This window comes from Nelumbo nucifera, chromosome 5, assembly GCF_055504915.1.
Source record: "Nelumbo nucifera cultivar China Antique chromosome 5, China Antique-T2T, whole genome shotgun sequence".
NCBI classification, from domain to species: Eukaryota; Viridiplantae; Streptophyta; class Magnoliopsida; order Proteales; family Nelumbonaceae; genus Nelumbo; species Nelumbo nucifera.
This window is the reverse complement of record NC_142653.1, coordinates 7735744-7763258: the sequence shown is the minus strand read 5'-3', so window position 1 is coordinate 7763258 and position 27515 is coordinate 7735744. Positions and strand designations below refer to the sequence as shown.

Genomic DNA, 27515 nt, shown 5'->3' with positions numbered 1-27515 from the left:
GTGGGTAGGAGATCCAGACTCTGATTTGAACTCCAAAGAGAAAAAAAGATAAACAACATAGAAGAATTTGTTTCCATCATTTCAGGTTGTAGAAATAGCCTTTTTATCTGTTGGTTATGTATTAGTAGAGACGGCAATTTTTCCCATTCCCGTCCTATATTTAGCTTTCCTGACCAAAAGGGATTCAAGATGGAGATACATTGGTGGTGGGGACAGGAACAGATGGGGATGGGGAATGACCCATCCTGCCCCAACCTGACCCTGATTGGGGATGGAGGGTCTAGGGATCACGACCGAGAATAAGGATTTGTTTCAAAATTAAGATTGGGGATAGGGAGTATGATCCCCACCCCAAACCTGCCCCGTTGCCATTCTTATGTGTTAGTGCCTTAGTGGGACCATTGCTAGATCCCAAATAAGAAAACACCTTCATTCATGTAAATACAGATTTTGGCATAAATATAATACACCACCTACATTTATACACTCTTGAAAGTGTACTCCTTTGATATCAAAGAAATGATACTGCTTATAGCTAACTATTAATGCAGTAATTACATGAGGTCGATTGGATTTTTTTCCCTTTTTACAACTAAAGCATTTAAAAAAACATATATGAAATAAAATCCTTGCAACAATGTATCGTTTCCTATAGAAATAGGAATTACTCAAGTAACTGAATATGGGTAACAAGAATAAACTTTTACTTTTTTTTTTTTTTTTCTTCCTGTCTCTCCTTTTTCTCAAGGAAGATTGAGAATCGAATCTCTTCAATGTTAAAATAAAGAAAATTAAAAATTGGTAGGATGCTCTTATATTGATGGTTTGGGCGGGTGGTTGGATTGTGTTAGTGCATACAGGGCATTTTTTTGGGTAAAATGAAAAACTCTCTCCTGAGGTTTCATCTTCACAAAAACATCCTCTGTAGTGTTGAAAAAACCTGCAGTTACCTCTCTTTTATTATTATCTTGGACGGAAAATGTTGGTCAAATGCATTAGGTTTTCGGAAATATTCATTTTACCCTTATATCTATCAAATTAGATGGAAATTTATTAAAATACCCCCAAAAGAAATTTTCACTTTTAATTAAAAAAAATCCCCAACTTAGATTGAAAAGAACAAAACAATTTTACTCTATAAAAACATTAGGTCTAGTGAAGTCTAGAAGGGCAAATCTGATAATTTGAATTATATTGAAAGATGCCCTAATAAATAGTAACAGTAATTTCATAACTTTGAAGTCTTCATTACTGGGACAAAGATGAAAGGGAGGTAACTGCAGGTTTTTGTGAAACTACAGTGGAAGTTTTTGGTAAAATAAATCCTCAGGGGAGGTCATTATAATTGTCATAAATTTCAGGGAGGTTTTTATATTTTACCATTTTTTATAGCAATAAATTCATCATCCTACAAGTCTACAACTTATTAATTTCTAAATTAAGTTCAACTTTTTAGGGCACAATAAACAGCCAAAATTTTAATGTCTCAAGTAATCCTTTATTTTACAATAAATTCTCCTTAATGATGAATAATTATCAACAAAGTTAAAGATAATCTAGGAATAATAAATTTCTTGGCTGATTCTTAGGGTTTGGAAAGTGAAAAAAAAAAGTAAATGAATTCTAACATGTATTTATTGTTTTTAAATAAATGGGTACTGTGTCCTTGTTAATAGTAATACCATGTCCTGGTCTCAGTTATTCTTTTATTTACATGTCATTAAGCTCAGTTTGGAAAGAGTAAAAATAAATTTACAGGTCTTTGGAAAGTGCAATACCATATATATTGTATTTATACTGTATACTCTTTTCAAACTGATGATTATACACTTTCAAGTTTCAATGAAACACCAGTCAGTCACTAAATGTTTTTGTAGTACAGCAGATTAGGATTCCTAAGCTTCAAGCCATCTGGGGATGGAGTGGGGGGCTTGGTGTTTCAACACTACCTTTAAAGAATTGATTAATAAGCAGTCGCACTCAGGTTTGACACCAAGTCACAAACGCAGTCCCTATATATATCCCTACTTTATGGGGCCAAATAGACCAGTTTGTTGGATGCAAACTATGCCCAAAGTTGTGGTAAGTATACAGTTTAGGCCCATTGCTTATTGGACCATCAATATCCGGTTGTTAAGGTTTGGGGGTCTTTGTTTTTCTTTACTTTTTCTTTAAAAAAATCTGTTGCCCAGTCAGTTGCGTCTCAAACGGGCCCTAATATCCTGAAAAAACTTGGTCAGGCCCTTTAGAGTTCTGAAATGCAAAAGTAAGTGACTCATTTCCATTTGCCCTTTGAGAATGAAGCCATGTATCATACGTATTGAAAAGTATGAAATGGAGTAATTTTTGGGTCGGGTCAAGGTGAATTGCATGCCACTAGGGCTGCAAGTTGGGCCGGGTTAGATCGGGTTGAGGCCAACCTTAGCTCAACCTGATGTTCTAAACCCCCAACCCTAACTTGACCTTCAACCTGACCTACTCAATCCTAACCCTAACCCTAACTAATTCCTTCAACCCTAACCCCACCTGACCCAACCCGTTGTTAACTTCGGGTTGGGCCCAACCCAACCTTTCCGTCCCTTAAAATCTAGTAGAAAAATAAGTATTTATTTATCACGAGTTATGACTTATGATAGAATTTTTCTCAAAAATAAAAATTCATGAAATCAACAATAATAAAACATAAAATTATGGAAATACAATCACTAATAACAATTCATAGGATCAAGCAAATAATTTGAATCTATGAATAAAAATTATAATTCATAGGTCACACATAAAAATTACAAGACAAAAGAAAAAAACGATTAGTCAAGTACCTATGAATAACTTAAAGAAAGGCATGATAGTATGTAGGGGGGTTATACAACTATCATGCATTTAAATAAATCAGTGTATGTTATATATACATGTAGTAGACTAGTAGACTAGTAGTCTAGTACTATAGGGGCTTGGGTCGGGCTGCCTAAGGGATCAACCCTAACCAACCTGAACTAAGGTCAGATTTAAGAATTTCAACCCTAACCTGATCATCAACCCGGCCCAACCCAACTCGACTTTTTCGGGTTGGGTTCGGGCCAACCCAGCCCAAGTTGCAGCCCTACATTCCACTTAACCCAACCCACTAAAACCCCTTGCCGATTGTCACAGTTAATCATCTCTGAGAGAAAAAAAAATCTGATTAGGTTTGTTATTGATTTCCCATTTCTCTTTACTTGAGGATGCGATCCTACAAGTAGTAAAGTAGTAAGAACCGAATATTGTTACCCATCAACTTATACTGCCAATTAAGTTAAGAATTTGGCCAGCAAGCGGCTGACCCAGCTCCCTATTAACAAGTTTTTAGTTTTTACTCCACCCATCTTCCAATGAAACAAGTTTCAGTCGATTCTAAGTAGCTTTATTTCTTGGGTTAGCTAGTCGGGTTGTTCAGAGACGAAGTCTCAACAAACTAAGTTCTCATGTTTATTGTGCTCTTTAATTATTGTAGTACAAACTTCTGATGATTTGGACAAGTAAGAACTAAGAAGTCTCTTCTCTAGCAATTCTATCTACAGCGAAAGCATAATCTTAGATACCGGTACTACTGTTAATCATAAAGTTTGTTTTCTTTTAATAAAAGAAAAGCTATAGAACTTTTGAATTGAAAGGCTGTTATCATCATTTGATGACATGTACAGCTCCGCTACAAGGTGGGTTATAGAGTTAATGGTGCACTGAATGAGTACCCAATCCATGAGGTTTTGGTTGGCCATATCATCCCTCCATATGGCACACGAATGCGGGTTCATCTAGACAATAAGCCTGAATTAACCCAGAGAGCTGACCACCGACCCAACCCATCAGATCTTCTTTTACATATTTGCCTTAACTTAATTATATCCTTCATTTTTTTTTTCTTTTGAAAATCATTGATGGGTTGATGAATTGTCTGGAACTGCCAACTAGTGATCCTAAAAAGGTTCATTTAAAACCCTAAACCATCTCACAGTCAAAGGCTCAGCAAAATTCCTTTTACTGATATTCGCAATCAGCAGTAACATAACCCCCATCCTATTCAGCTATTCTCTTTAGCCAATAATTACAGGTAAAAAAAAAAAAAAAGAAACTTAGTAGCTAGGTTCTTGAGCCCCAGTTTCAAGTTTAGGGGGTGCTTTAGTTTTTTTCTTCCTTTTCTTTTCTTGTTCATCTCATGAAGAATATCTTTTTTTTTTCTTTTACAATATTTCTTTTCCTTCTCAGAATCTGCATGTTTCTTTCAAGTTGGATAAATTTTTTGCGCACCCGAATAAAGAATCAAAGAAAAGGAAATGCACAAAAAGATGACAAGAAAAAAGGCTTCGGAATTGCAGTAGAATTAATCCTATTTGTTTTAGCTTTCCTTATCTTAAGGGAACAAAACAAGAAGCCCCATGGAGGCTTGAAGAGGAAATTAATATGCACCAACTAACAATCTCAGAAGAAAAATCATGAAGAGGAACAGGAGCCAAAAATAATTGCAAAAAGAAAACCACACCATCTTTCCAAAATGTAAACGGTGAACAATCATTTCACATGAGAGGGAGGGAGGGAGAGAAGGGAAGTCTAAGGCTCTAAGCCTCTAAGGAGACATGAAATAATTGCCTGAGCAAAGGCACGACCATAGCAAGCTAATTGTCTTTGATCGAAAGACTTGCGTTGCTAAACCATATAAGCTCCCCAAAATGAAGAATTCTCTCTCTCTCTCTACCATGGTTTTTGAACCGCTATTAATCTAGATGGTTGGATCGTTTGGCCCAAAAACTATTTAGGCAATCGGTTCCATTTCATTCATGGCCCTGGACCCAGTCTTTTACCAAAAACTGTTGACCTAGTCAATGATTCATTGACCCAGGTGATCGAACCATCAACCCATTCAACCTAAATAATGTTTTCTTATCATTTTTGTTTTTTACTTTTTAAAATTGCAACAGATCATCTAATCGGACCAGACATTTGAACTGCTTACCCAGAAACTGGTGTTCAAAAAGGTTTTGGTCCAAGTCGGTTTTTAAAACATTGGTATATACATGAGGGTGCTCAAGGTTACCTGACGCGGACCAGGAAGACCCAGTCGTAGGGCACCATGTGGCATTGGCAGAACATCTCGCCAGGCCCTTGTATGGCTCGCATCTGGACCATCCGAGCCCAACTACCCCTTGGCAGATCCGGCTATAAATGCAAGGCACCCCCCACAAGGTAAGGGATTTCGACTCGAAATCTTTGTGATCTCTAGCGCTCTCTCCACTAAGGACTTAGTGCTATCTGAGACTTTGTCTGGACCCCTTAACTCCAAACTCATCACTTACCTTGCACACATACTAATTTGATCGTCAGAGTCCTCGCCTCAGGTAACCACCCGAGGCCTCTGACACCTTCTCCCTTGCAGGTTCATAACTGTGGGAACCACGCCTCGTCTTCCCTCAAACACCCTTCTCGATACCAGCCCTCGGCTTTTACAGTATCTCAAGGAGCGATACGCCTCGGCCTCAACTTAACTCCTCGGAACCCTCAAAACCTTCGGCCTTCCCTTAAGACTTGGGAGTAAAATTACTTTATTGCCCTTAACCAAACCAAGCATCAACAAACACCAACGAAACCAAGCATCAACATACTGTATGGTTCAGTTTCATTGAATGGGTTTGGATTGGAGTGATTTTACATCGGGTTTGTATCGAGACAAACCTGACCCGTTGACACTTTCACCAATGTGGTTCCATATATGCATGCTTTTTTTATTTTTTTTTCGGTAAAAGAATATGCAAGATTAACAATATAGAATTAATATTTAATTATCTATTCAGAGAAAATAAAAAGGAAGGAAACTAAAACTTTATTCAATTGAGTAGTAGGCAAGGAAAGGACTTTTTATGAGTGGTCCAAGAAGGACAAGACATTTTGGGTGTTAATGCATCAGTTTTCACAACTATGTGTGGATCTGCGACCATGGTTTCTGATACGGCGGAGGTTGGAAGGAAAACACCCCTGACCCTGAGCACATACTATAATTCTACACATGGTCATATCCCATATGGATATCTATAGATATAGATAGACAGGCCACCTCTTGCTCCTTAATTTCAATTCTTCTCACATTAATTGTCAATATTAATTAGCTAGGTTGAGTACTGGAATCGTCTACAGTTCTAGGCCAATCATGATATGCCATGTCAGCTTCCTACACATGAGCCCCCCCACGCACATCAGCAGGACCATGCTGTTGGTTCCTATGGAGAATTTGGACATCTTTCATCTTGATCCTGATTTTAAGTCATAATTATAACTGATCGATTAGGGTTCTCCGTTCTCGGTTCAAATTCTTTAGACCAGAGGTGCTGATGATTTGATCATTGATTTGAAAATTCAAATAACGGAGAATTGCACAACTTTCTCTATTATTTTTATGAGCCAATGAGTGATAAACAAAGTAGGATTCTCATGGGAATAAGATTGTCCTTGTCTGATCTCCAGTCATCCTCTAAATTGGTTTTGGACTTTTGGTAGGGCTGCAAACAGTATATTGGCTTTTGTTTGTTTGAATTAAAATTCAAATCCAATCTGCTGGTCGATGGTGTATAAATTCAATCAACTAATCACTGGATCGACTAAATATCCACCCACCTATATCCAATTTGATGATATATTTAAATAAATTTGCTCATATCTAGCTACTTGCATTTTATATTGTATTTATCAGTAAAGTTGCTTTTAATGGTTGTATAAATGTTTACTAAAAAAGCCAGAGCTTAAAGTCTCATACAAGTTATTTCTGATCTTTTTTTTTTCATGATATAAGATTTCAATATCTGACTTCAATTCCAAAATGAAGGTTAAAGAATCAAATTGGATATGGGTCTATCTGATATGATGGGATCTACTTGTAGCTAGCCCTAATTGGCCTAGTTGCTTCATTCCTTATCAATTGCTTACAAGCAAAAGCCCTAATGAATCAAGTGTTTTGCTACCGATCCTGCTGTATGTCAACCTCCCTACCCTAAATTGTGGCATCTATTGGCCTTCAGTGACTGAAAGGCATGTTAGATGGATTATTATATCCTAAATATTTTACTATATGGTTATTTTTATGCAGGAAAAGACAAGAAATAAGTCATTCACTTAAACTATTTGGGCTGCATTTGGAAGCCATGTAAATCAAGAATGGATGTAAAACTCTACTCTAGTTTTGTAGGTATTTGGAAGGAGCGTATAATTATAATTGATATAAAACTCCATTCTAGTGCAATTTTGTATGCATTTGGATGGAGTAAAGTTTTACGTTGATAATCAATGTAAAACCTCATCAAGTATAAAGTTTTACATTGATACTCAATGTAAAAATTACATTGATTTTATTGATGTAAAACTTTACATTCTTCCACCCATTGTATTTTTTAAAAAACAACGACCACTTTCACGGTTCAGTGTAAAACGTTATCGATGTATTTTTACACCGATGATGTTTTACACTGATTCCAAACGCGACCTTAAGCTATTATCAGCAGTCTTTTTAGTCCTATTGTACTTTTTTTTTTCCATCTCCCTACATAGTTTTGGTTGATGATATTTTGGATTGGGTTGTTATATGTAGGCCATCAAACAAAGAAGCTCGTGAAATAGCTCAAAAGGCCAAGATCGATCCTTTGGGTTAAGGTCTAAGCAGGTTGGTGAGATAGTCCTCCCTCTTGGTTGATAAATAAACTTTGTGACATACATGATGATCTTGCTAATACAAAGTTCAAAGTTCAGTTTATCCATCAATAGATAAATAAATATGAGCACTGTAGCAAGTTATTTAGAGCAATGTGGTTGGGATAGGTATGTCAACCAAGCTAACTTGGGCTAAATTGAAGTTTTATAGGTTTTACATTTTTTCTCAAATTGAATATAATCCATGGAGGAGACAAGTATATCAGTAGGTGGTCCCCCCCACTCTTTTATTTTTGTTAAAACCATTATTTATATAGTTATTAAGTAGAGGTAGGGTAAAAAATGTAATAAAGTGGATCCTTGGTTCCTCCAAAACTTGAACTAAAATGTAAAGGGTCACTCTCTAAGGCTGTATTTGGTTTGAAGGAAAAGGTAGGGAAATTTTTACAAACATTGTATATGTTTTCTTGTCTTTACCTTATTTTCCCTACATTTTCCTTCCTTCAAACCAAACATAGCCTTAGCCTTAGTAAGGCTATATTTGATTTGAAGGAAAATATAAGGAAAGGAAGGAAAAAGTAGAAAAACCTTTACAAACCTTGTATTGATTTTTCTGTCTTTCCCTACTTTTTCCTTCAAACCAAATATAGCCTAAAGGTTTCTCCAATTCTCAAAATAAAATATATATATATATATATTTATTTAAAAAATCTATAATAAATCTAAGCCTTCTTAGGCCATTTTCTCCAAACTCTATCTCTTCTACTCCTCATTTTTTCTTTTTGTTTCAAACACAAAACCAATCATAATTCTTGAAGAGAACCCCATCGGTTATTGCTTTACACAATTCCACCCTTTACCTTTTGCTCGGATTTATTAGAGTTGTTATTCTTATTAGGTTTTTCTGTTCATTATTGTTTTATATTTCACGAGTCATGGCTTTAAATATATCATGTGTACGATTTTTTTTTTTTTTTGGCATATATGTATATATCGGATAAGAGTAAATTAGGGGACATACTGATTAAATGACAAAGCACCCCATGCCCAAATCTATGTATGTAGCTTTACCTACTCAAAGCAGAAGGGTACTACCGTCCCCAAAAAAAATAATGATAAGAAGAGGATCTTCTAATAATATATTTTTGAGATTTTCATAAGACGTCACTTAGCAAACCTAACATAACGTCTCTCCAAAGCTTCACAAAACGCAAGCTCCCCCTTCATTTTCATTAGATGTTTCGTGGGGCCATGATGATACACCCACCTGCTTTCAACCATTGATGAAGACAAACAACCCTTGCTCTTGGATTGGAATCGTTTGTTCGTGATATGACCTCTTATAAATAGTATAATATTTTCAAATAACACACCCAATATTCTCATCGTAGGGTATTGATTAAGGATTCAAACTTCAGAGCAATTACATCATGTGTATTTCGTTTCCTTGATTTCTACTCCCAATGACTACAAAGACTACAATTTTTGCTCTTAATTCTCGCCCAAATCAACTTCCGATTCGCTCTCTTTCCTGCGTGTATCCTCGCCGGAAAAGCGTAGCGGGCCGTCGTCTCTGTTCCTGCTCCCTAATAAAACACACCTCTCCCATCTCACAAGTCACACCCACACCCATATTCACGTTTGCTCTCTCTCTCTCTCTCTCTCTCTCTCTCTCTCTCTCTCTCTCTCTCTCTCTCTCTCTCACTCTCAAAAAAGCCGCAAAACAGACCAGACCAGAGAAGGCTTTTTCTTACACATGTTTAATCCTCTAAAATTCCTTTCTGGGTTTCTTTAGTCTTCTTTGTTTTGCAGGTTTTGGTGGCTAGAGAGGAGAAGATAATCAGATGAATTGTGGGTTTTCAGATTAATTTTTGTTCTTGTCTGAGAGGAGATGTGAAGACAGTGGAGATTTCTTTTTCTCCTTTTCAATTCGTCTGATGATGGTGGCTGCTTTTTCTGCTAATGCCTCACCTAACCCACCGAACCCCAAGACCTCCTCTCAACAAGAAGCGACTCATCAAAACCAAACCAGACCTCCCCTTTTACCTTCCGAAAGAGACAATGGCGTTGTCGGTCCTCGGAGACCCAAATCCAGAGAAATCACTTCTAGGTACATGTCCCCTTTCACTTCCACCACTTCAACTTCCTCCTCTTCTTTCAGACGGTGTCCATCTCCTCTTGTTTCGAGACCCACCACTTCGATGGCAGCTTCGACACCGTTACCCTCTGTGATCAAACGGTCTCAGTCGGCCGAGAGGAGACGTCCGGTTACTCCTCGACCCACCACGCCGCTACCCGATTCGAGAACGGGCAATGCCGCTGAAGTTTCAGTGGCTTCGAAGATGTTGTTCACTTCTACCCGGAGTTTGTCAGTTTCGTTTCAAGGGGAATCATTCTCACTACCGATTAGTAAGACTAAGGCCACTCCCACACCCAATTTGAGTAACGCAAGGAAGGCTACGCCGGAAAGGAGAAAGACGACGCTATTGAGAGGGAAGGTTGATGGGGCTGGAGCTGGGGGAGGAGATCAGACGGAGAACTCAAGACCCATTGATCAGCATCGCTGGCCGGGTAGAGCCCGGCAGGTGAATCCCTTGACAAGAAGTTTGGATTGCACCGGTGACAAGAAGAAACTCCTTGGATCTGGCACTGTGGTTCGTGCATTGCAGCAATCAATGATCGAAGAGGGTAGGAGGGCATCGTTTGATGGTAGATTACATCGCGATTCAAACAATGTCGACTTGGTGAAGACTGTTCAGCTTGCACCGGAAGCCAATTTGGCAAATGGATCAATACTGCCCTCCGATCTCACTGCATCTGATACCGAGAGTGTCTCCTCTGGCAGCACTTCTGGAGCACAGGAATGCAACGGGGTTTCTCGAGCTCGGACTGGGCCTCGTGGAATCAGTGTCCCTGCGAGGTTTTGGCAGGAGACAAACAGCCGATTGCGGCGTTTGCAAGACCCTAGTTCGCCATTGTCGACAAATACTGGCTTAAGGACAACAGCCCCTCCCAAACTCATTCCATCTAAGAAATCACTAAGTGATAGTCCCATATCGTCACCTCGAACAGTCTCAAGTGGCAGTAGCAGGGCATTGTCATCACCTCTCCGGGGGCACATTAGGCCTGCATCCCCTAGTAAGCTTATGACGAATTCAACCTCTTCTCCGTCCAGGGGAATGCCCAGCCCGTCACGGATGAGGAATGTAGCAACTGCCACGTTGAGTGGCCATTCCATTAATACGCCTTCAATTCTTAGTTTTTCTGTTGATGTTCGGAGAGGGAAGATGGGGGAGAACCGGATTGTTGATGCACATCTCTTGAGGCTTCTGTATAACCGCCATTTGCAGTGGCGCTTTGTAAATGCAAGAGCAGATGCTGCCTTGTTGTTGCAGAGGCTGACTGCAGAGGTATGCCTCTCTAAATTCATAGTGCCTATTTTGTTTTCCACGTATCCCTTTTTGTTTTGTGTTAATTAATGGATAATGTATTATATACATGCTCGAGGCTTAGTTTGATGCATAATGATTTTTGGTATGCAAGCGTTTCGCCTAGCAATTTCTTTCAGCCTTGTCATCACCGATGTTCATACCCCAAATGGTTGTAACAAACTTTAGGAACTTCCAGTTTCTTTCTACTCCATGAAGAAAAGGCCGAGGAATTAAGAGATTGGTATAATGTCACAGTTGCTCTTGGTATTGTTTGTTGTGAAATGAAAATTGGTCAAATTGGACCATTTTGTTTCTTCATAAACTAGATATGACATTTATTTATGGATCATAAATTAGATGTGACATTAATTGCATGGATAACTATCAGAAGGTAGGAAGAAGCATGAGTTGCTTCATCTTGGGAAGATGCAACTAATTCATGGATAAATTTGCTTTAGACACACTATCTATTCTGAAGGAGAGATGCTTTGTACACCTTTTAGTAGGGTTTGGAATAATTAGCTTAATGTTTGTAGGGTGTCACAACAATGCCATGTGTCATGGGAGCAACCATAGGCTTGGGAGAAATTTTGTAAAATTTTAGTAATTTTACCTCACTCAATACTGATAAAAAATACTCCACTTAAGTCTTCTAAATACAATTTTATAGACAATTTATCTAGCAAATGGGTGAATAGAGTTTATTGAAGCAGTTATATTTTAAGTTTTCTCTTGTAGTTCAAAAGTTCACAAGTAATGATATAGTTATCCCACACCACCAGGTGACCCCAAATCTTTGGAGTTGTAGCATTCACTCTGTTTAAGATGCTATATGGAGTTCAAAAATAAGGCTCAAATCCTGACATGTCATTTCTGAGCATGAAATTCCTTTATCTAAAGTCCATCCCTGTCATTTGTTTTTCAGAACGAACTTATATAGTTATATTAAATAAAGAAGGGGAAGGGGGAAGGCTACAAATAGTGTCATGGTGGTAAAATGTTATTGTTTGTGACTCAAAAGGGAAAAAAAAAAAGATGGGGAAAAATCAATGAGAACTTGTTGTTCAAACCTTGTATAGGTTTGAAGGAAAAGGTAGGAAAACCTATACAAGGTTTGTAAAGATTTCTTTACCTTTCCCTTCCTTTCCCTACCATTTCCTTCAAACTAAACACAACCTAAAGGAACAAGTACCAAGAGAAGAGTGCAACTTACCAAGCAGAAACAGTTGCAAAGAACATTCAACAAACCCCAAAACAATTGCAGATTGAACTTTCCTGTCCTCCAGATCAGGATCCAAATTTAATCTTTTTTCATCTTTGAGTTGGGTTCTCCCCTCAAATTCCAAGGAAGGTGGTGGTCAGGGAACGTCAAGGGATCTTTGTAAAATCCTTTGCTTTTGCTTTAAGGGATTTATGGGAGAACTTGATTCCTGATGGGTTCATTTTGAAGCCCTATTATTCCAACAAAAGTGGTTTTATTCATGTTGACAGCTTTGGTAGATAATATTTTATCAATCATGAATCATCGCCTTATATCCCATGAACTCCCAATTGAACATGAATGTGTCATGCATAGTGAGAGTAACGAGTTAGTCTCCAATTTACTTCTTAAACGTGCTTTTACTGCTAAAATATGGTCTCGCTCTATGGTGCTTTTGTTGGGAGTTTGGGGGCCATTCCTAGTAACTTCACAGAATTGATGTTAGCTAGGTGTGTATGTACACTTGTAGAAGGGACTGTATCATTTCCTTTTCTCTATTTGTTTGGGTGTATAAAGGTGCACTAATGGTATAACTTTGACAAAAAGAACATTTGATGTTAATGGATCTTCTATTTTGTGGAGTTCAAGGAATTTTAGTTATTTGACTTTAAGTTTAGTATTTTGCTTTACTACCTTAACACTCAATAAATTGTTTTTCATGAGAGAGAATGGTACCCCCTGGCTTCCTAAGGGTAAAGAGTAAGCATTTAAACTTACAATAGTGTAGCCTTAAGGTTTAGTTTTTTCATCAAAAGGAAGCCATGAAATGAAGTGTTCTTTGGGATTTGATAATTCAAGTTACTTGATCTAAATTTAGAAAGTGAAAGGGCTTACTGTTTTAAGATACAATATTGAATATCAGTTATGTAATGTCTCAACCAGAACTTGTCCAAGGTTATGGAATGTGGACAGTTCTTTCAATCCTTTCCTTTTCCTAATTGGTGTGGACCTGCTAATCTTAAAATACTTGGTTATATGAACTATTTATCTTCTCTCGTGTCTCGGTTAACAATTTTTCTTATGTGGTTTGTTTTTGTATGGCATTGGCATAAATCCAAGGCTGGGTCCATTTCATGTTCAAAGCTCAGGCTATTTTACTACCACTTCAAACAGAATATTGGTTGCCTCATAGCATTTATTGATGCTTATCCTTTGTTTTAATGATTTGGTTAGACAAACTCTCTATAATGAAACCTTAGTTCTGTTGTTCATCTAAATATATGTTTACTTTTTCTCTCTCCAGAAACATTTATATAATGCATGGGCAACCACTTCAGAATTGCGTAATTCAGTCACAGTTAAGAAAATCAAGCTACAATTGTTGAGGCAAAACATGAAACTCACTTCCATCCTTAAAGGACAAGTAAGATCTATAGGCTCATTCCAGTTGGTTCTACTTCTTATGTTGATCTGTTGAACCTTTAGACTTTGATTTATTCTTCTTTCCTTTTTTTTCTCTGAAACTGCTTTCATTTAGGTTTAGGGTAATGACTTGCTCAATGTTACTTGTGCATCCTATCCTTCATTTGATACTTTTCTTCCTTTGCCTTTTATTCATTATCAGTGTAACAAAATGAATATGAAAATGGTTTTGACAAGACCTTGCAGGCCTGCAGAAGTTTGATAACAATGAAAAAGAAGCGTTTTTCAGTATGTCATAACATTGACAAAAGAAAACATAATGAAATGTTAAGCACAAGACTCTTTAGTACCTCAAAGCTATTGAACTCCCCCAAGGAGCCAGCACTAGCCTAACATCAACTTGACTCTGAGAAAAGCTGATTTAAGAAATTGCAAAGCACTATTTGATTTAGGATGGTTTAGTTGCAACAAAACCCCCCATTCGTCCATGAGTAAATTAGGTTTTACATATTTATGTCAATAGACCAACTCAAAATCCATCTGAATGAACACATGGATAACCAACTTATCCATCATTTTATGTAAGTTGTAGTGTTTTTGTTTATAAAATAAAACATTGTATCAAGAGAACCTAATGCTAGCTGGAAAAGTTAAATGAAGTGACTTGTTTTTTCGTAGCATGCAAATTCACAAAATGCTACTTGAGAGGCACATTTAGACTCAGGAAAAGTAAAAAGAGAAAAGGTTGGTTTGGGGAGAAAGGTTTTAGAACCATTTAAATTATCGGATCTGCTACCCTACAAAAAATATGTTATTCTGTTCTGGTACCACAAAAGCACCGTAGAGCTGTAAATTTTGCACTAGCGGACTATAAATGTTGCTCCACAAGATCACTAATTGTTTTTTGATGCAAATCTTTATGGCCAATAACCACTCCATAATCAATTGACATGCTCCAGCCACAATGTGATTGCTTGGCTTCACATAAAGAATTCTTCTATTCCCCTCCTGGCATATTCCCCAACAAGTCTGGTATCATGCTCCATACAATTTTGACCTTTTTACCATCAGAAATAGTAAGTCAACAAGAAAAGATTTCATGCAGTTGATCTTGGTCTGAACTCTGATTGACTAAATATCCGGAAAAACTAGGACCAAATGAAACCTTTCTCACCCTACATTGACTGAACAGGTGCATTGCATCCTCTTCAAATATCTCACTCATGAATAACAGATTTACCAAATTGTGTAACCCCAACTGGACCAGTTTTTTATTTATTTTTTGGTCAAAGCATCATAAAATGAATTCGTTTAAACCTACCAGTATCTGAATCACGGTTTATCTTCAAATACCCATTGCTTCTAATCTGCTGAATAAATTCACTTATTTATCCATTTCTATCTGGGTCTGGGTATGCATGATGCATATGTTAGATACTTAGATCACAAAGAAATCAGGAACTTGTATTTCAATTCTCAAATATGCAAGGATTATAGAATGATTTCTTTGACTTTATGAGCATCACATGAGATGCTGTTTGGAAGTGTTAGATTAATAAGCTTCCATAAATGTTTATTAAAAAACCTTGTTTTTCCAAGTTTTACAGGGCCATGGAACAGGGTTGTTTCTACCCTCCTTTAACTCTTCATTTATCTACCTCTGAATCTTGATTACACGATGAATGCAGATGGCTTATTTGGAAGAGTGGTCTCTTCTGGACAGAGACCACTTCACTTCCTTATCGGGTGCTATTGAAGCTCTGAAGGCTAGCACTCTCCGCCTCCCAGTTGTTTGTGGAGCAAAGGTCTGTTTCTTGAGATTCTTAATTGAACTGTGCTATCTTGAACACTCCACTGGGGCACATGGTTCTTGACAAAATGTATCTTTGCTCTTTATTTCAACAGGCAGATATCCAAAATGTGAAGGATGCTGTTGGTTCAGCAGTTGATGTGATGCAGGCAATGGCATCCTCGATATGTTCTTTGCTATCAAAGGTAAAGCTCTTTTCATTTGTTCAGGTGTTGATTACTAAATATATCAATTACAAATTTTTAGAATATCATACGAACCAAAATTTAGTCAGATAGATGATTTAATTGTCCGTTAAAAGCATTTGTCGTGGGAGATGCAATAATAGCTATCTTCATTGAGAACCAATCATAATTATTTGGCCTCTTACGTGCCCATGTCTATTGTATGACATGTTCTGTAACCAGTGTAATGCAGTACTTATATGATCTAGGGGCTGAGCAATTTTGATGAAAAGGTTTAACCGTTAAAGTGAATTGTTATTTTAGACTTTAGAGGGTTGAGACCTAGATGTTGTTTGGGACAGATGAGAAATCGGCGCCATGTCAGTGCCACATCAGCAATTCAAAAAATTGCTGATTATTTTGGTGTTTGGTTTGGTCGATTTCTGAGAAATCGGCAAATTGGTCAGAAAATGATTATTAAAATTGAGTTGAAAAGAGAAATTAGCAAATTCGGTGATTCCCATAAACACAAAAATCACTGCTGATAATCACTACGAAACAAACTCATAACTGATTTCTGAGAAATCGGCTGACATGGCAGCAATGGGGCAAGGGGCAGGTTTATGGAAGGTTGAAGAGAATTTTGGTCTTCCTGTGATTATGAAGGTGTGAGATTTAAGGTGGGAAATGGTGGTAGGCTGAAATTTTGGAAAGATCCCTGGTCTTTGGACAGACCTTTAGCAGAGGCTTTTCCCCTTCTGTACCAATGTGCACCAAGTAGAAAACCTTATGTGCTGATATCGGCCAAGCTTCTTGTGAAAGGAAGAGTAGAAAGTTGGGGATTTCAGCAAGAGACAAAGGAAAGGGAAGAAAAGAGAAGAAGGTCGACTAGGATAGATTGGCTTGACCCTAGCCGCCAGCCCCTCATTCTATTTATAATTAACTTAAGTACGAGATATTACAAAGATGCCCTAAGTAGGGCGGCAACTCAACCTAAGTAATTACAACTCTTTAAAAAAATAAAGACTAATGAGCCCAAGGCCCAACAACATCTTAATTTAAAAGGAAATAAACTAAACACACGTCGGCCCACTCAACACTCCCCCTCAAGTTGGGAGTAGATGTCATACATCCCCAACTTGCGTAGATCATGCTCCAGCTTATTCTTTGCAATGCCTTTTGTGAGGACATCAGCAAGCTGCAGATCAGAAGAAATGTATGGAAGACAAATTTCTCCAGAAGTTACCCTTTCTCTGATAAAATGTCTATCTACTTCAATGTGCTTAGTTCGGTCATGCTGGACTGGATTATGAGCAATATTAATTGCTGCCTGGTTATCGCAGTATAGTATCATAGGTTCTTCTGCCTGAACACCGATTTCTTCCAATAGAGAACGGATCTAGAGAAGTTCTGAAACTCCATGTGCCATGGCCCTATATTCGGCTTCTGCACTTGATCTTGCCATAACTGTTTGTTTTTTACTCTTCCATGAGACTAGGTTGCCCCCAACTAGGGTGCACACTCCTGAAGTTGAACTTCTGTCATCGAGGCATCCTGCCCAGTCCGCATCTGTATAGGTCTCCCTTCTCTGTTGTGCATCCATTGCCCTATCTCTTCTAGAGTCTGGTTTCATTTTCTAGGAGCTGTTGGTCTTTGTTGGGTCATGCCAAATTCAGTTCAAGATCTGCTGCTTTGCTGGGATATTCAAGGTCTGAAGAAAAAAGGAAAATTAATTTGGAGAACCATTCCTGTGGCTGTGATTTGGGTAATCTGGTCAGAAAGGAACAGAAGAGTCTTTAGCAACAAATCAAAGAGCACGGAGGAGATTGTGCAGCAGGCGGTTAGCAAGCTGATTTCTTGGGTGTCTGTAGCCCCTAATTTTAAAAACTTGAATGTTCCTGAGTTGTTTAGATCTAAATCCATTTGGGTTCTGTGTTCTGAGTAGTCAGTTGTGGTTAGCTCTCCTGTTGTAACGAGTCTTTTCTGATTAATAAAATTCTTACTTTACTTTTCAACAAAAAAAAAAAAAAACAGAGAATTACAGGGAGCAAGGTTTAATTTCAAACCTACTTTAGGGCCGAAGGCCGAAATGCTGCAATATGCAAAAATTTTTAGAGAGAGCAAGTGAAACAATTCAGCAAGATGAGATTTGGAATGAAATTTCTTTGAATTGTTTATTTTACAATGGTATTTAGACTTTAGAGTAGTCTAAAAGAGGGAACTAACTTTGGAGGGATTCTGAGATGGTTTGGCACAAAGCAATGATAGTTCATGAAATTGGGAACATCGACAACTAGGGTTTTTAGTGCTAATTTTGAAGGATATTTTAATGGGACAGAAATGGGCCTTCAATATAAAAGATGGTTGAATCAAATCTGGCTTTTACCAAGGTTTGATATGGACAAGTTTCTCTAGAGGAACTGAGGAAGTATGTAAAGGTTGATAATTGAAATAATTAAAACAAGATTTACTTGATCAACTCAGTCCTCTAGTGGCTGAATTTAGGAAACTTACAAAAGAAGACAAGAGGAGAACCCTGGGCATCCTTTGTTCAGTGGGGATTGGGAATCACTCACTGAAAATCATTCGTGGTCTTGTATCATTTTCCATGTTTTTGCACTAATGGCATACATACAGAGTTACAGGCACTACGGGTTACCAATCTTAGTAGAACCAATATTTTGAAAATTAAACTGGACTGGATGTTTAATTGAAACTGGGCCTCTTTCTAGTTCTTAGCGGTGAACTTCCTTGGATATGGTCAGAAACCACTGACTTTGGTCAATCCTAATTGAACCACATTTAAATTGGTATTGAACCAGTCGAATTGTGGTTGAAACAAGAATGTGCACTTTTCTTGAAATGAACATATTTGTGATGTCAGTAGTCAAATTGGTTGAACCATGGTAAGCTATGAAGTAGGGTCCTTTCAATTTGATGTCCATTCCAATTTTCAAAACATTGACTAGAACCAAGAAAAATGGAAATTAGAGAATTGGCACTATCATAGTTTAACTGAAAGAAAACTCAACTCCTAAAGTACTTAACCAATGACTTTTTACTCCTTTGTCTTAGAGTTCTAATTCATTGGAGACCAAGAGATAACTCAACATGACCTCTTCTTTTACCTTGGTTCAATAATCCACAACAAGGGAGAGATTGGGGATGTTGCCCATAGAATCAGAACATGATGGGTAAAATGGAGGGGGTGCATCTAGAGTCTTATGTGATAGATGATACCACTTAGACTTGGTAATGGCAATGGGGTGGAGGCTATACTCCCTATCCCCATCCTCAGTCCCTGCTGGGCAGAAAAATGAACCTCTATCCCTGATCCTGGATGGGGATGGGTCCTCATCAGGGATTTGAATACCCAAGTTCTTTTTTTTTTTTCAAATTAAAAGCTTGCTTTGGGCTTGAAGGGCATAGGAGCCCATATATGATTTTGAAAAATATTTACTTAAAAGAAAGAAAAAAAATCATTAATCGCAATTGGTTTAGCACTTAACTAACATCTATTTGAGTTGAATGTTGATCCAACTCACATAGCACCATAGTAGCCACTTTTTTATTTTTGGGTTTGAGCCATGTATCCACTCCAAAAAAAAAATCATGATGGATAAACCCAAAAATTAAGCTTGAATAAAAAATTACCCAAAAACTTCTTTTTCTTGAAAAAATTTGCATGATGCCATTATTTTTCACATAATAAAATTCCAACAACACACAATAACAATCCAACACCTACAGCTGAGATTAACATAGAAATTGACACATATAATGTATATATGTAGTGGCATTTATAATTGTACAGGACTAACATAGATATAATCATATAACATACACACACACATATGCACCTTTTCTTTTTACTAGATGAGGAAATTTGCCATCCCTACTTAGACTAGAAGGAAAATTTTATAGAACAGTTGTAATGTGTAAGGCCATTAATGCTGTATGAAGTAGAGTGTTGAGCAGACATGGAACAACATGCTCAAGGCATATAGAGGCGTTGATACCTTGGAGGTGTATGCCTCAAGTGTGAGAGGTATACGGATCATACAACTTTTTAATGCAGCCCAATTTGGTGCTTTTTTTTGAGCTGGGGGGTCTTGTGCATCTTCATTATTCTTAATATAAGACATCTTTCATAAAAAAGATATTTATGAGAAAAATAAAAAGATGAGATCCTCCTTTCTCTTTGAATCCAAATCTGATCGGATCTCATAAGTGGCAATTCGAATCCAAATCCTTAAGGATGCCGGATATCCAAATCTGATCCGATTTGATTCAAATTATGAAAATTTTAATAAATTGTTAAAAGAAAAAACATAAAAGTTTATATAAAGAAAAAAAAAGTATAAGTAATTTGTTCAACTATTTTCATCATAGATATTAATATATACATGTCTTTTTATAAAGAATTTACAAAAAAATGCAATATAAACATATTTATAAATAAATATGTTAAAAATATATTAATATATACATGCCTTTTTATAAATAGATATGTTTATAATTAATTAAATATGTATAGGCTGAATTGGAATTGATCCTTTCAGATTGGATAGGGGTGATCTGAATCCGGTCCGAAAGTCCGACAGAGGGTTATTCAAATCCGACAAAATATGACTGGATTTGGATTCAGATCGGATCATGATCTGATCCATTTGTATCCCTACCACAAATAATAGAATTTAATTGTGAATATAATATAGAACCACAAATAATAGTAGAAAAATCTCCAATAGTGACCTTATATCGGGAAGCAATAGGAAAAATATGATGGTCATAGAAAGCAATAGAGGAAAAGTTAGAAATAGGAAAACAAACAAGAGCGTACAAGAGACCTCAACAAAATGAATTTTGTATCAAATATTTTCCCATTTCATAAATTGTAATCTTGAAACTTAATTGCAATTCTGGTCAAAATGTTGGTTCCTATTCAATACCGGGACAATTTAAAATGAATAACTAAAAACCTATTATCAGAAACATAACTGATATTTATTTATTTTTGATTTTTTTTGAGAGAAAGATAGGTATAAATTCATTAAACAAAAGCAGCACCCATGTACGACAAGGAACTATACATTGAGAGAATATACAAAAGATGAAGGTATCAGCTAATTACAGAAACGAAACACTCTTATCAAAAAAAAAAAAAAAAACTGTTATGAAATCAGTATTCTTTTAACTTTCCAGCCACATCAGTCTCCTCATAGAATTTGTTTTCAAATATCTGAATATTTCTTTCCCACAAATAGCCTAAAATATTGCTGCAGGAAACATATTCCACACGAGCTTGCCCCTTCCTTTTGAACCTTTACTTTGCCAGGCCTCAAGAAACTGCACTACCAACTGTGGAAAACATCTCAAAACAGGGTAACACTCTTACCCATGAGGGTGTAGCAAAGCTGCAATGAAGGAACAGATGGTCTGTTGACTCCAGGCACCTATCACAGAAAATGCACTGAGGATTGTCAATGCCCAGCCTTTTCTTCAATAGGTTTTCAGCTTAATGCATCTATCAAGAGCAGCCACCCACACTAGGAAGGAAATCTTGAACAGGACTGCCTTGCATCAGACTTGTGAGCTAGGGAAACCACTGCCGTCCCATGGAGTCAAATCATTATACATAGACTTCACAGAGAAAGACTCAGAGCTGTCCCACACCCATATTCTCTTGTCCATCAGACTTCTGTTTGGATTGATATTATTAAGGGTCATGAACAGGAGATCAAATCAGCCCCCATAACGTCCCACAGCACATTCCGGCCGTGTATTGGGAACATCTCCCGATGATAATACCAGAAATGATGATGTCATCATCGGGAGATGTTCCCAATACATGGCGGGGGTGTGCTGTGGGACGCAATCTTGTGGGGGGCTGATTTGAACTCCTAATCATTTAACCTTCTCCAAACTGAGGGTTCCAAGGGACCCATGCCCAGTGTCATAATTGTCCAGATCGAGGACCGTTTGTTAGAAGTTATGTCATGCTGCCGAGGGAACTCATCCTTCAGGGGTCTCTCCCTAGCCCAAATGTCTTCCCAAAAGCCCACCCGAGCTCCACCTCCCACCTCATACTAAAGAGATCATAAGATTTTGGGTAAATTACAAAGACCCCTCCTGTACTATGGGGTCTGTGACAAAACCCCCCTGTACTTTGTTTTGCAACAAAGACCCTCCCTGTACTATGACCATGAGACAAAGACCTTCTTCCGTTAGCTTTCTGTTGAAATCCGCCATTGCAATATTTTTTAATCCACATACTACCCTTGTAATAATTATTTGGACAATTGGGAGAAAAACACTGTTCATCTTCCCCGACCTCACAATACATGAACAGCAGCGACGGTAATCCCTTCTACCTCAGATTCCTTTACATTTCTCTCTCTCCCCCGATCTCTCTTCTTCCCCTTCCCCTTTCTCTCCTCCCCTTCTCACTTTCCTCTGTTTTCCGTTCCTCTCGGCCATAGCCGCCACATGCTTCTTGTTTATCAGTTGGCTCCGATCACATGAGAATTGAAATTCTAATGGTCCAACCAATCAAACCTGGTTTCGAGTAGCCAAACCTAAGATTTCAGTAGAGAGTGGACGTTCTTCTGGGGGGGGGGGGCGCTTATCACTTATCACAATAGAACTAGCACTAGAGAGTGCAAACTGCACAACATATTTTCTTCCCTAGGAAGCTTTAAAACACTAAAATGAGAGTGCAAACAAAACAAACATTTCTCCAAAATGGGAATATTTTCTTCCAGAAATTGCCCAATTCGGCCGAAATGGAAAGAAAAAAAAATTGACAAGAAAAAAAAAGGAATAGAAACATTAGAGTTCAGTACCATATCCATTCCTTCTTCCCCCATTTTCTTTTGCTTGGTAATTCTGCGGCAGAGAATTTATAACCTACGAAGTTTCAAAGTTAGGACCAAAATCAGATCTCTTACAACAAGAAAATCAGAAAATTATGGAAATTCTCCGGAGAATTATGTCTGCTAAAACTGTCGAGCTGAATTGAGTTCTGCACGAGTGGATCTGCTAAACCGTACTGATCAATCAGATTAGCTGCCTGAAATCGAGCCCAGCGTGGTGATGGATTAAATAATCCTCACCACTAGATACATCGAAAATTGGGTTAGCGTGAAGGAACTGTTGTTGCTGAGCCCTCTGCAACTTCTGTCGTCAAATCTCCAGTACTTTTCTATGCGAATTGGAGTGTTTCGTGAGAACAAATGTCGGGCTCGCTGCCGGCCGGTACTCTAGGACCAATCTCCCTGACTTATACCAGACACCGCATGCGTTGCAAAGTGTCTTCGGACCCATGGGCCCGGTCCGCCACTGCGGTGTCTTGTCGGTGGCATAATGCAGGCATTTCCGCCCCTTGCCATTGCCACTTGTACCGTCTGAACTTTCTCTCTTCTTCGGTGTCCCTTTCGTGCAACGTCGGATTCCAACGACGATGTTGTCGGAGACGGTACAAGCAGTCTTGAAGACCAGTTGTCCAGAGCAGCGCGGGAACGCTTGCTTCTCGCTTTGGCGGGAACTGACTTCTCTGGACGAAATATCGAGTTATTCTTGTTTGTTCTCTGGTTGGAATTCTTGAGTTTCAGACACATCATCCGTGTGCGCTTTCATCCCAGAAATCAGTTGCAGCTTTTGCAAGTCGTCGCTTGAGAACGATTCCTCCACGAAATTCAAGAGCCATTCAAGCTCAGCTAAGTCGTCGTACTGTCAAAAACCCCCTGTACAATGCGTTCACAGGAGGATTAAATATCCTGATGATAATACTCCATTGCTGCCGATTTCGATTGTTACTCCGGCCTTCATTGTTGGTAAGGCAACTTTGAGGCCTGGGAATAGGCCTTGCAGTCTGTTTTCAACAACCGAATTAGCCACTGCAACGAGTTGTGGCGGTTATGGCCGAGAGTAATGGAAAACAGAGGAAAGCGGGAAGAAAAAAGGAGAGGAGAGAAAGGGGAAGGGAAAGAAGAGAGATCGGGGGAGAGAGAGGGAGAGAGAAATGTGAAGGAATTTGAGGTAGAAGGGATTACTGCCGCTGCTATTCGTGTATCGTGATGTCAGAGAAGATGAATAGTGTTTTCCTCCCAATTGTCGGAATAGTTATTACAAGGATAGTATGGGGATTAAAAAATATTGCAATGGTCGATTTCAACGGAAAGCTGGTGGATCCAGGGGGGTCTTTGTCACAGACCCCATAGTACAGGGGGGGTCTTTGTAATTTACCCTAAGATTTTTCAGTGCTCTTCCATACAACACAGCTATAGGATAATTTTACTTGCCTTGGATCCCAATTTCTGTTCCAAGATCCCAGCAATAATTCTCCTCCTCAGAGCTGAAGGCTCTTCATTGTACCTCCAAGAACATTTTCGTGGTAGAGACAAATTCATCTCCTTCATTCTACTCATCCCTCGACCTCCCAGCCTTCTAGGAGAGCAAACACTTCCATTGTACAAGATGGAATTTGAATTCATCTCTCCACCCCTTCCAGAATAACTCCCTCATCTTCTTTAATCGTATTTGCCAGACAGACTAGGATATGAAACAGAGCCATCATGTAGGTTGGGAGACTAGATGGCACATTTTTCAAAAGAACCAGCTTACCACCCATTCGTCAGGTACCTTGCGTTCCATGCTGCCAACTTGTTATCAATCCTTTCAATGATTAGGTCCAAATTAATTTTGAGATGCATCTATCTCCAAGAGTTAACCCCAAATATTTTGAGGGAAGTTTTCCCACTTTGCAGACCAAACATTCAGTCTGACTCTACACATCACAACCAAATGTGATTTATGAAAGTCCTGTTATCACTTAAAACCAAACCACAAGCAGCCTTACCAATATGAAAAGAGAAAAGGATCATGCATGCACCTCCTCCACAGTGAGAGGACAACAAGATGCCTCAAATAGTCATCCAAACAGAGGAACAGTTACAATCGTAAGGATAATGAACTACCTTCCTACTTCATAAGAGCAATTCTCCAATAGAATTTACTCCTTTTAGCATCATCCCGAGCAAATCCCATAGCTAATTTTGGAATCAATGGGAAGTTCAAATTTCTATCCCAACCCATTGGATCTGTTAAACTTAACTCCTTAGGAAAGGCGGAAGGGGTGCTGTGCTCTAATGGTTGCTGTAAACCAATTATCTCAAGCTAACCTGCTATGGCCGCTGAAATACCTCTGAAGTCATTCCTAGTCATAATTGAATGAGCTATCCTGATGGTAGTCAACAAAATAATAACCTTAAGAGGACTGCACCATATTAGGTGATATCCTGGGCTTTCAACATGAGAACGTCTCTGTACAACCTGTCCTGGAAGATAGAAGGAAGAAATCTCAAATAAACTCAGAATATTGGATGTGATTTGCACCAAGTACTGCACCATATTAGGTGATATATCCTGGGGTTTCGACATGAAAAAATCTCTGTATCCTGGAAGAGAGAAAGAAGGAAGAAATCTCAAATAAACTCAGAATATCGGATGTGATTTGTACCAAGTACTGTTACAGGCATAACGATGCAGAGCTTTTTTTTTTTTTTTTTGATATTCTACCTTGTAATTAGCATATTTCTAGTAGTTGTAAATTAGTTGCATGCTTTGGAATATTGAAAACAATAACTGATGGTTGGATGGATGGCATAATCATCCATAGTGATCATTTATTCTTTAACTTGTCATGACAATCGTCTTGTGCCAGAAGCATTCATCAGTTTTGATCTGATAGGTAGGAACTAGGAAGTCCATTTGCATTACTTGTGTTGTAGTGGAGTGTTTAGCATATGTTGTTGACTTGGCCCTCCGCGACTCAACTCAACAAAGCCTTGTTCCAACTATATAGAGTAATGCTAATTATCAAAAAAAAAAAAGAAAAAAAAAACTATACAGGGTTATGTTGTTGACTTTGTGCCAAGGAATAAATATTGCATTGCCTACAGAAAAAAGAGGAATATAATATTAATATTATAATGTTGGTACATGTTAGTTCTTAGGGAAAATTCCCGATTAAGTATCCTGTACTTTGGGCATAGTGCCACTTTGGTCCCCAAACTTTAAAATGCGACAATTCAGTATCCAAACTTTTAAAACGTGACAATTCAGTACCTGCTGTTAACTAGCTGTTAACCAGCCGTTAAGTGGCAGTTGAAAAAGACACAAATGCCTTTTCCATTCAAGAAAGTTGGGGTCACGTTTGAGTGGCCATTTTGGTGACCCCCTCTTTCTTGAACAGAAGAGGCAAGGATTTGAGACTGTTAATTTGTTGTCAATGTTTGGATGGTTGATAAAGAAAATTAGATGACACTCGAAGGGCATTTGTGTCTTTTTCAAATACCACTTAACGGCTAGTTAACAGCAGATACTGGATTGTCATGTTTTGAAAGTTCGGGTACTGAATTGTCGCAGTTTAAAGTTTGGGAACCAAAGTACAGGGTACTAGTTGGGAAATTTCCCTAATTCTTATTTATCAATGTTTATTAGTTTTTGGCTGTGAGAGAGCAGGAGTCTCCTACTTTTTCCTCCTTAAATGGCAAAGAGAAAACAGGACAATATTAAAAAGTGGTTGGCATCCATGGAATAGAGGGCATATTATATTTGTTTTATTGTTGGTGGTGATGGTGATAGTAACGAATATTAAATGAAGCTGGTGCATATGTATGTATGTATTAAATTACTTTACTAAGCCATATTTTTCAAGTTAAGGAGTAACTTAGGAAAACAGCTCGGTTGATGTCCAAGAAATACGGATGAAATCTTAGCTGGATAAAAAAAGTATTGTCCGTATTGATTATGTTAAAGTTGTCCTTTTTGAAGAAATTTCTGACAATCATGTTACATTGAAGTTGAGTGAATTCAGGGTTCGGTACTTTGTACATACTTGGTGAGATGTAAATAGATTCGATGGGTTTGTGGTAGAAAAGGGGTTGGTTGGTGGTCATTTGATTACATTGTGGTTTACCTGTCGATAGTTGAAGCCATTTGTTACTCAACAGGTGGATGAAATGAATTCCTTGGTGGCTGAACTGGCAAACGTTACTGCTCAGGAGCGGGCTTTGATATCCCAATGCAAAGATCTCTTGTGCACGTTAGCCGCCATGCAGGTTTGAGCAAGCTCTGTTTTTCTAGTCTGCAATATTATTTCTGACTTGGGGTCGATAGCGCTAACAAAAAAAACATATATATGGTTACAGGTGAAGGATTGTAGCCTGAGAACACATATATTACAACTAAAACGTGTGCCGACGAGCCTGACAACGCAAGTCTAGACTGATCTTCATCTGACTCTACTCAAAATTCTAACATCACATTAAATCTTTGTTTTCTTTTTTCTTTTCTAAGAAAAAAAAAAGCTGTGAGGCAGGCACCGAAGGTGAAACGCATTGAATGGTTGGTGACTTGGTTGTGGCAAAAAAGAAGCGGAGAGCCTTATTTGGCCTCTCTGGTACCAATGGAGACCGGTTGTATTGTGTATTTTTGTACGCACAGGTTACAGGAAATGAGGAAATGGCCTTTCCCTTGTAGTAATTGTATACAAATTTCTTTTTCTTTGTTTTTTTTTTCCTTTCATAGTTGAAAGAAAGGCTCATGTAAATATATATATGTATGTATGTATGTATGTATGTATGATCCCCAATTTTCCCCCTTTGTTCACGAGTATTCTTCACTATATTTTTGAAAATTTTATTGTGCTTTCGTTGTTAAATTATTTGTTCTCAAAATGATATTATCATTTGAAGCAGAACAAAAAGTACTGCCGAACCCAATCTGAAATTTATCGATTTCTAAGCAGAAACAGTGCA

The 27515-nt window shown here is 38.0% G+C and overlaps 1 protein-coding gene and 1 pseudogene across 1 annotated transcript; one reads left to right on the top strand and one right to left on the bottom strand.

The window, feature by feature from the left end:
- The first annotated feature begins 9165 nt into the window (after nucleotides 1-9165).
- On the top strand, nucleotides 9166-27418 carry LOC104608103 (QWRF motif-containing protein 2-like). Its single transcript, XM_010273987.3, has 6 exons — nucleotides 9166-11075; nucleotides 13601-13720; nucleotides 15408-15524; nucleotides 15625-15714; nucleotides 26709-26816; nucleotides 26907-27418. Exons 1-6 carry the CDS (start codon nucleotides 9603-9605, stop codon nucleotides 26979-26981), a joined length of 1983 nt encoding a protein of 660 aa, XP_010272289.1. The 5' UTR covers nucleotides 9166-9602; the 3' UTR covers nucleotides 26982-27418.
- Nucleotides 22619-24188, bottom strand: LOC148791211 (GATA transcription factor 12 pseudogene; annotated as a pseudogene).
- Nucleotides 27419-27515: the final 97 nt, after the last annotated feature.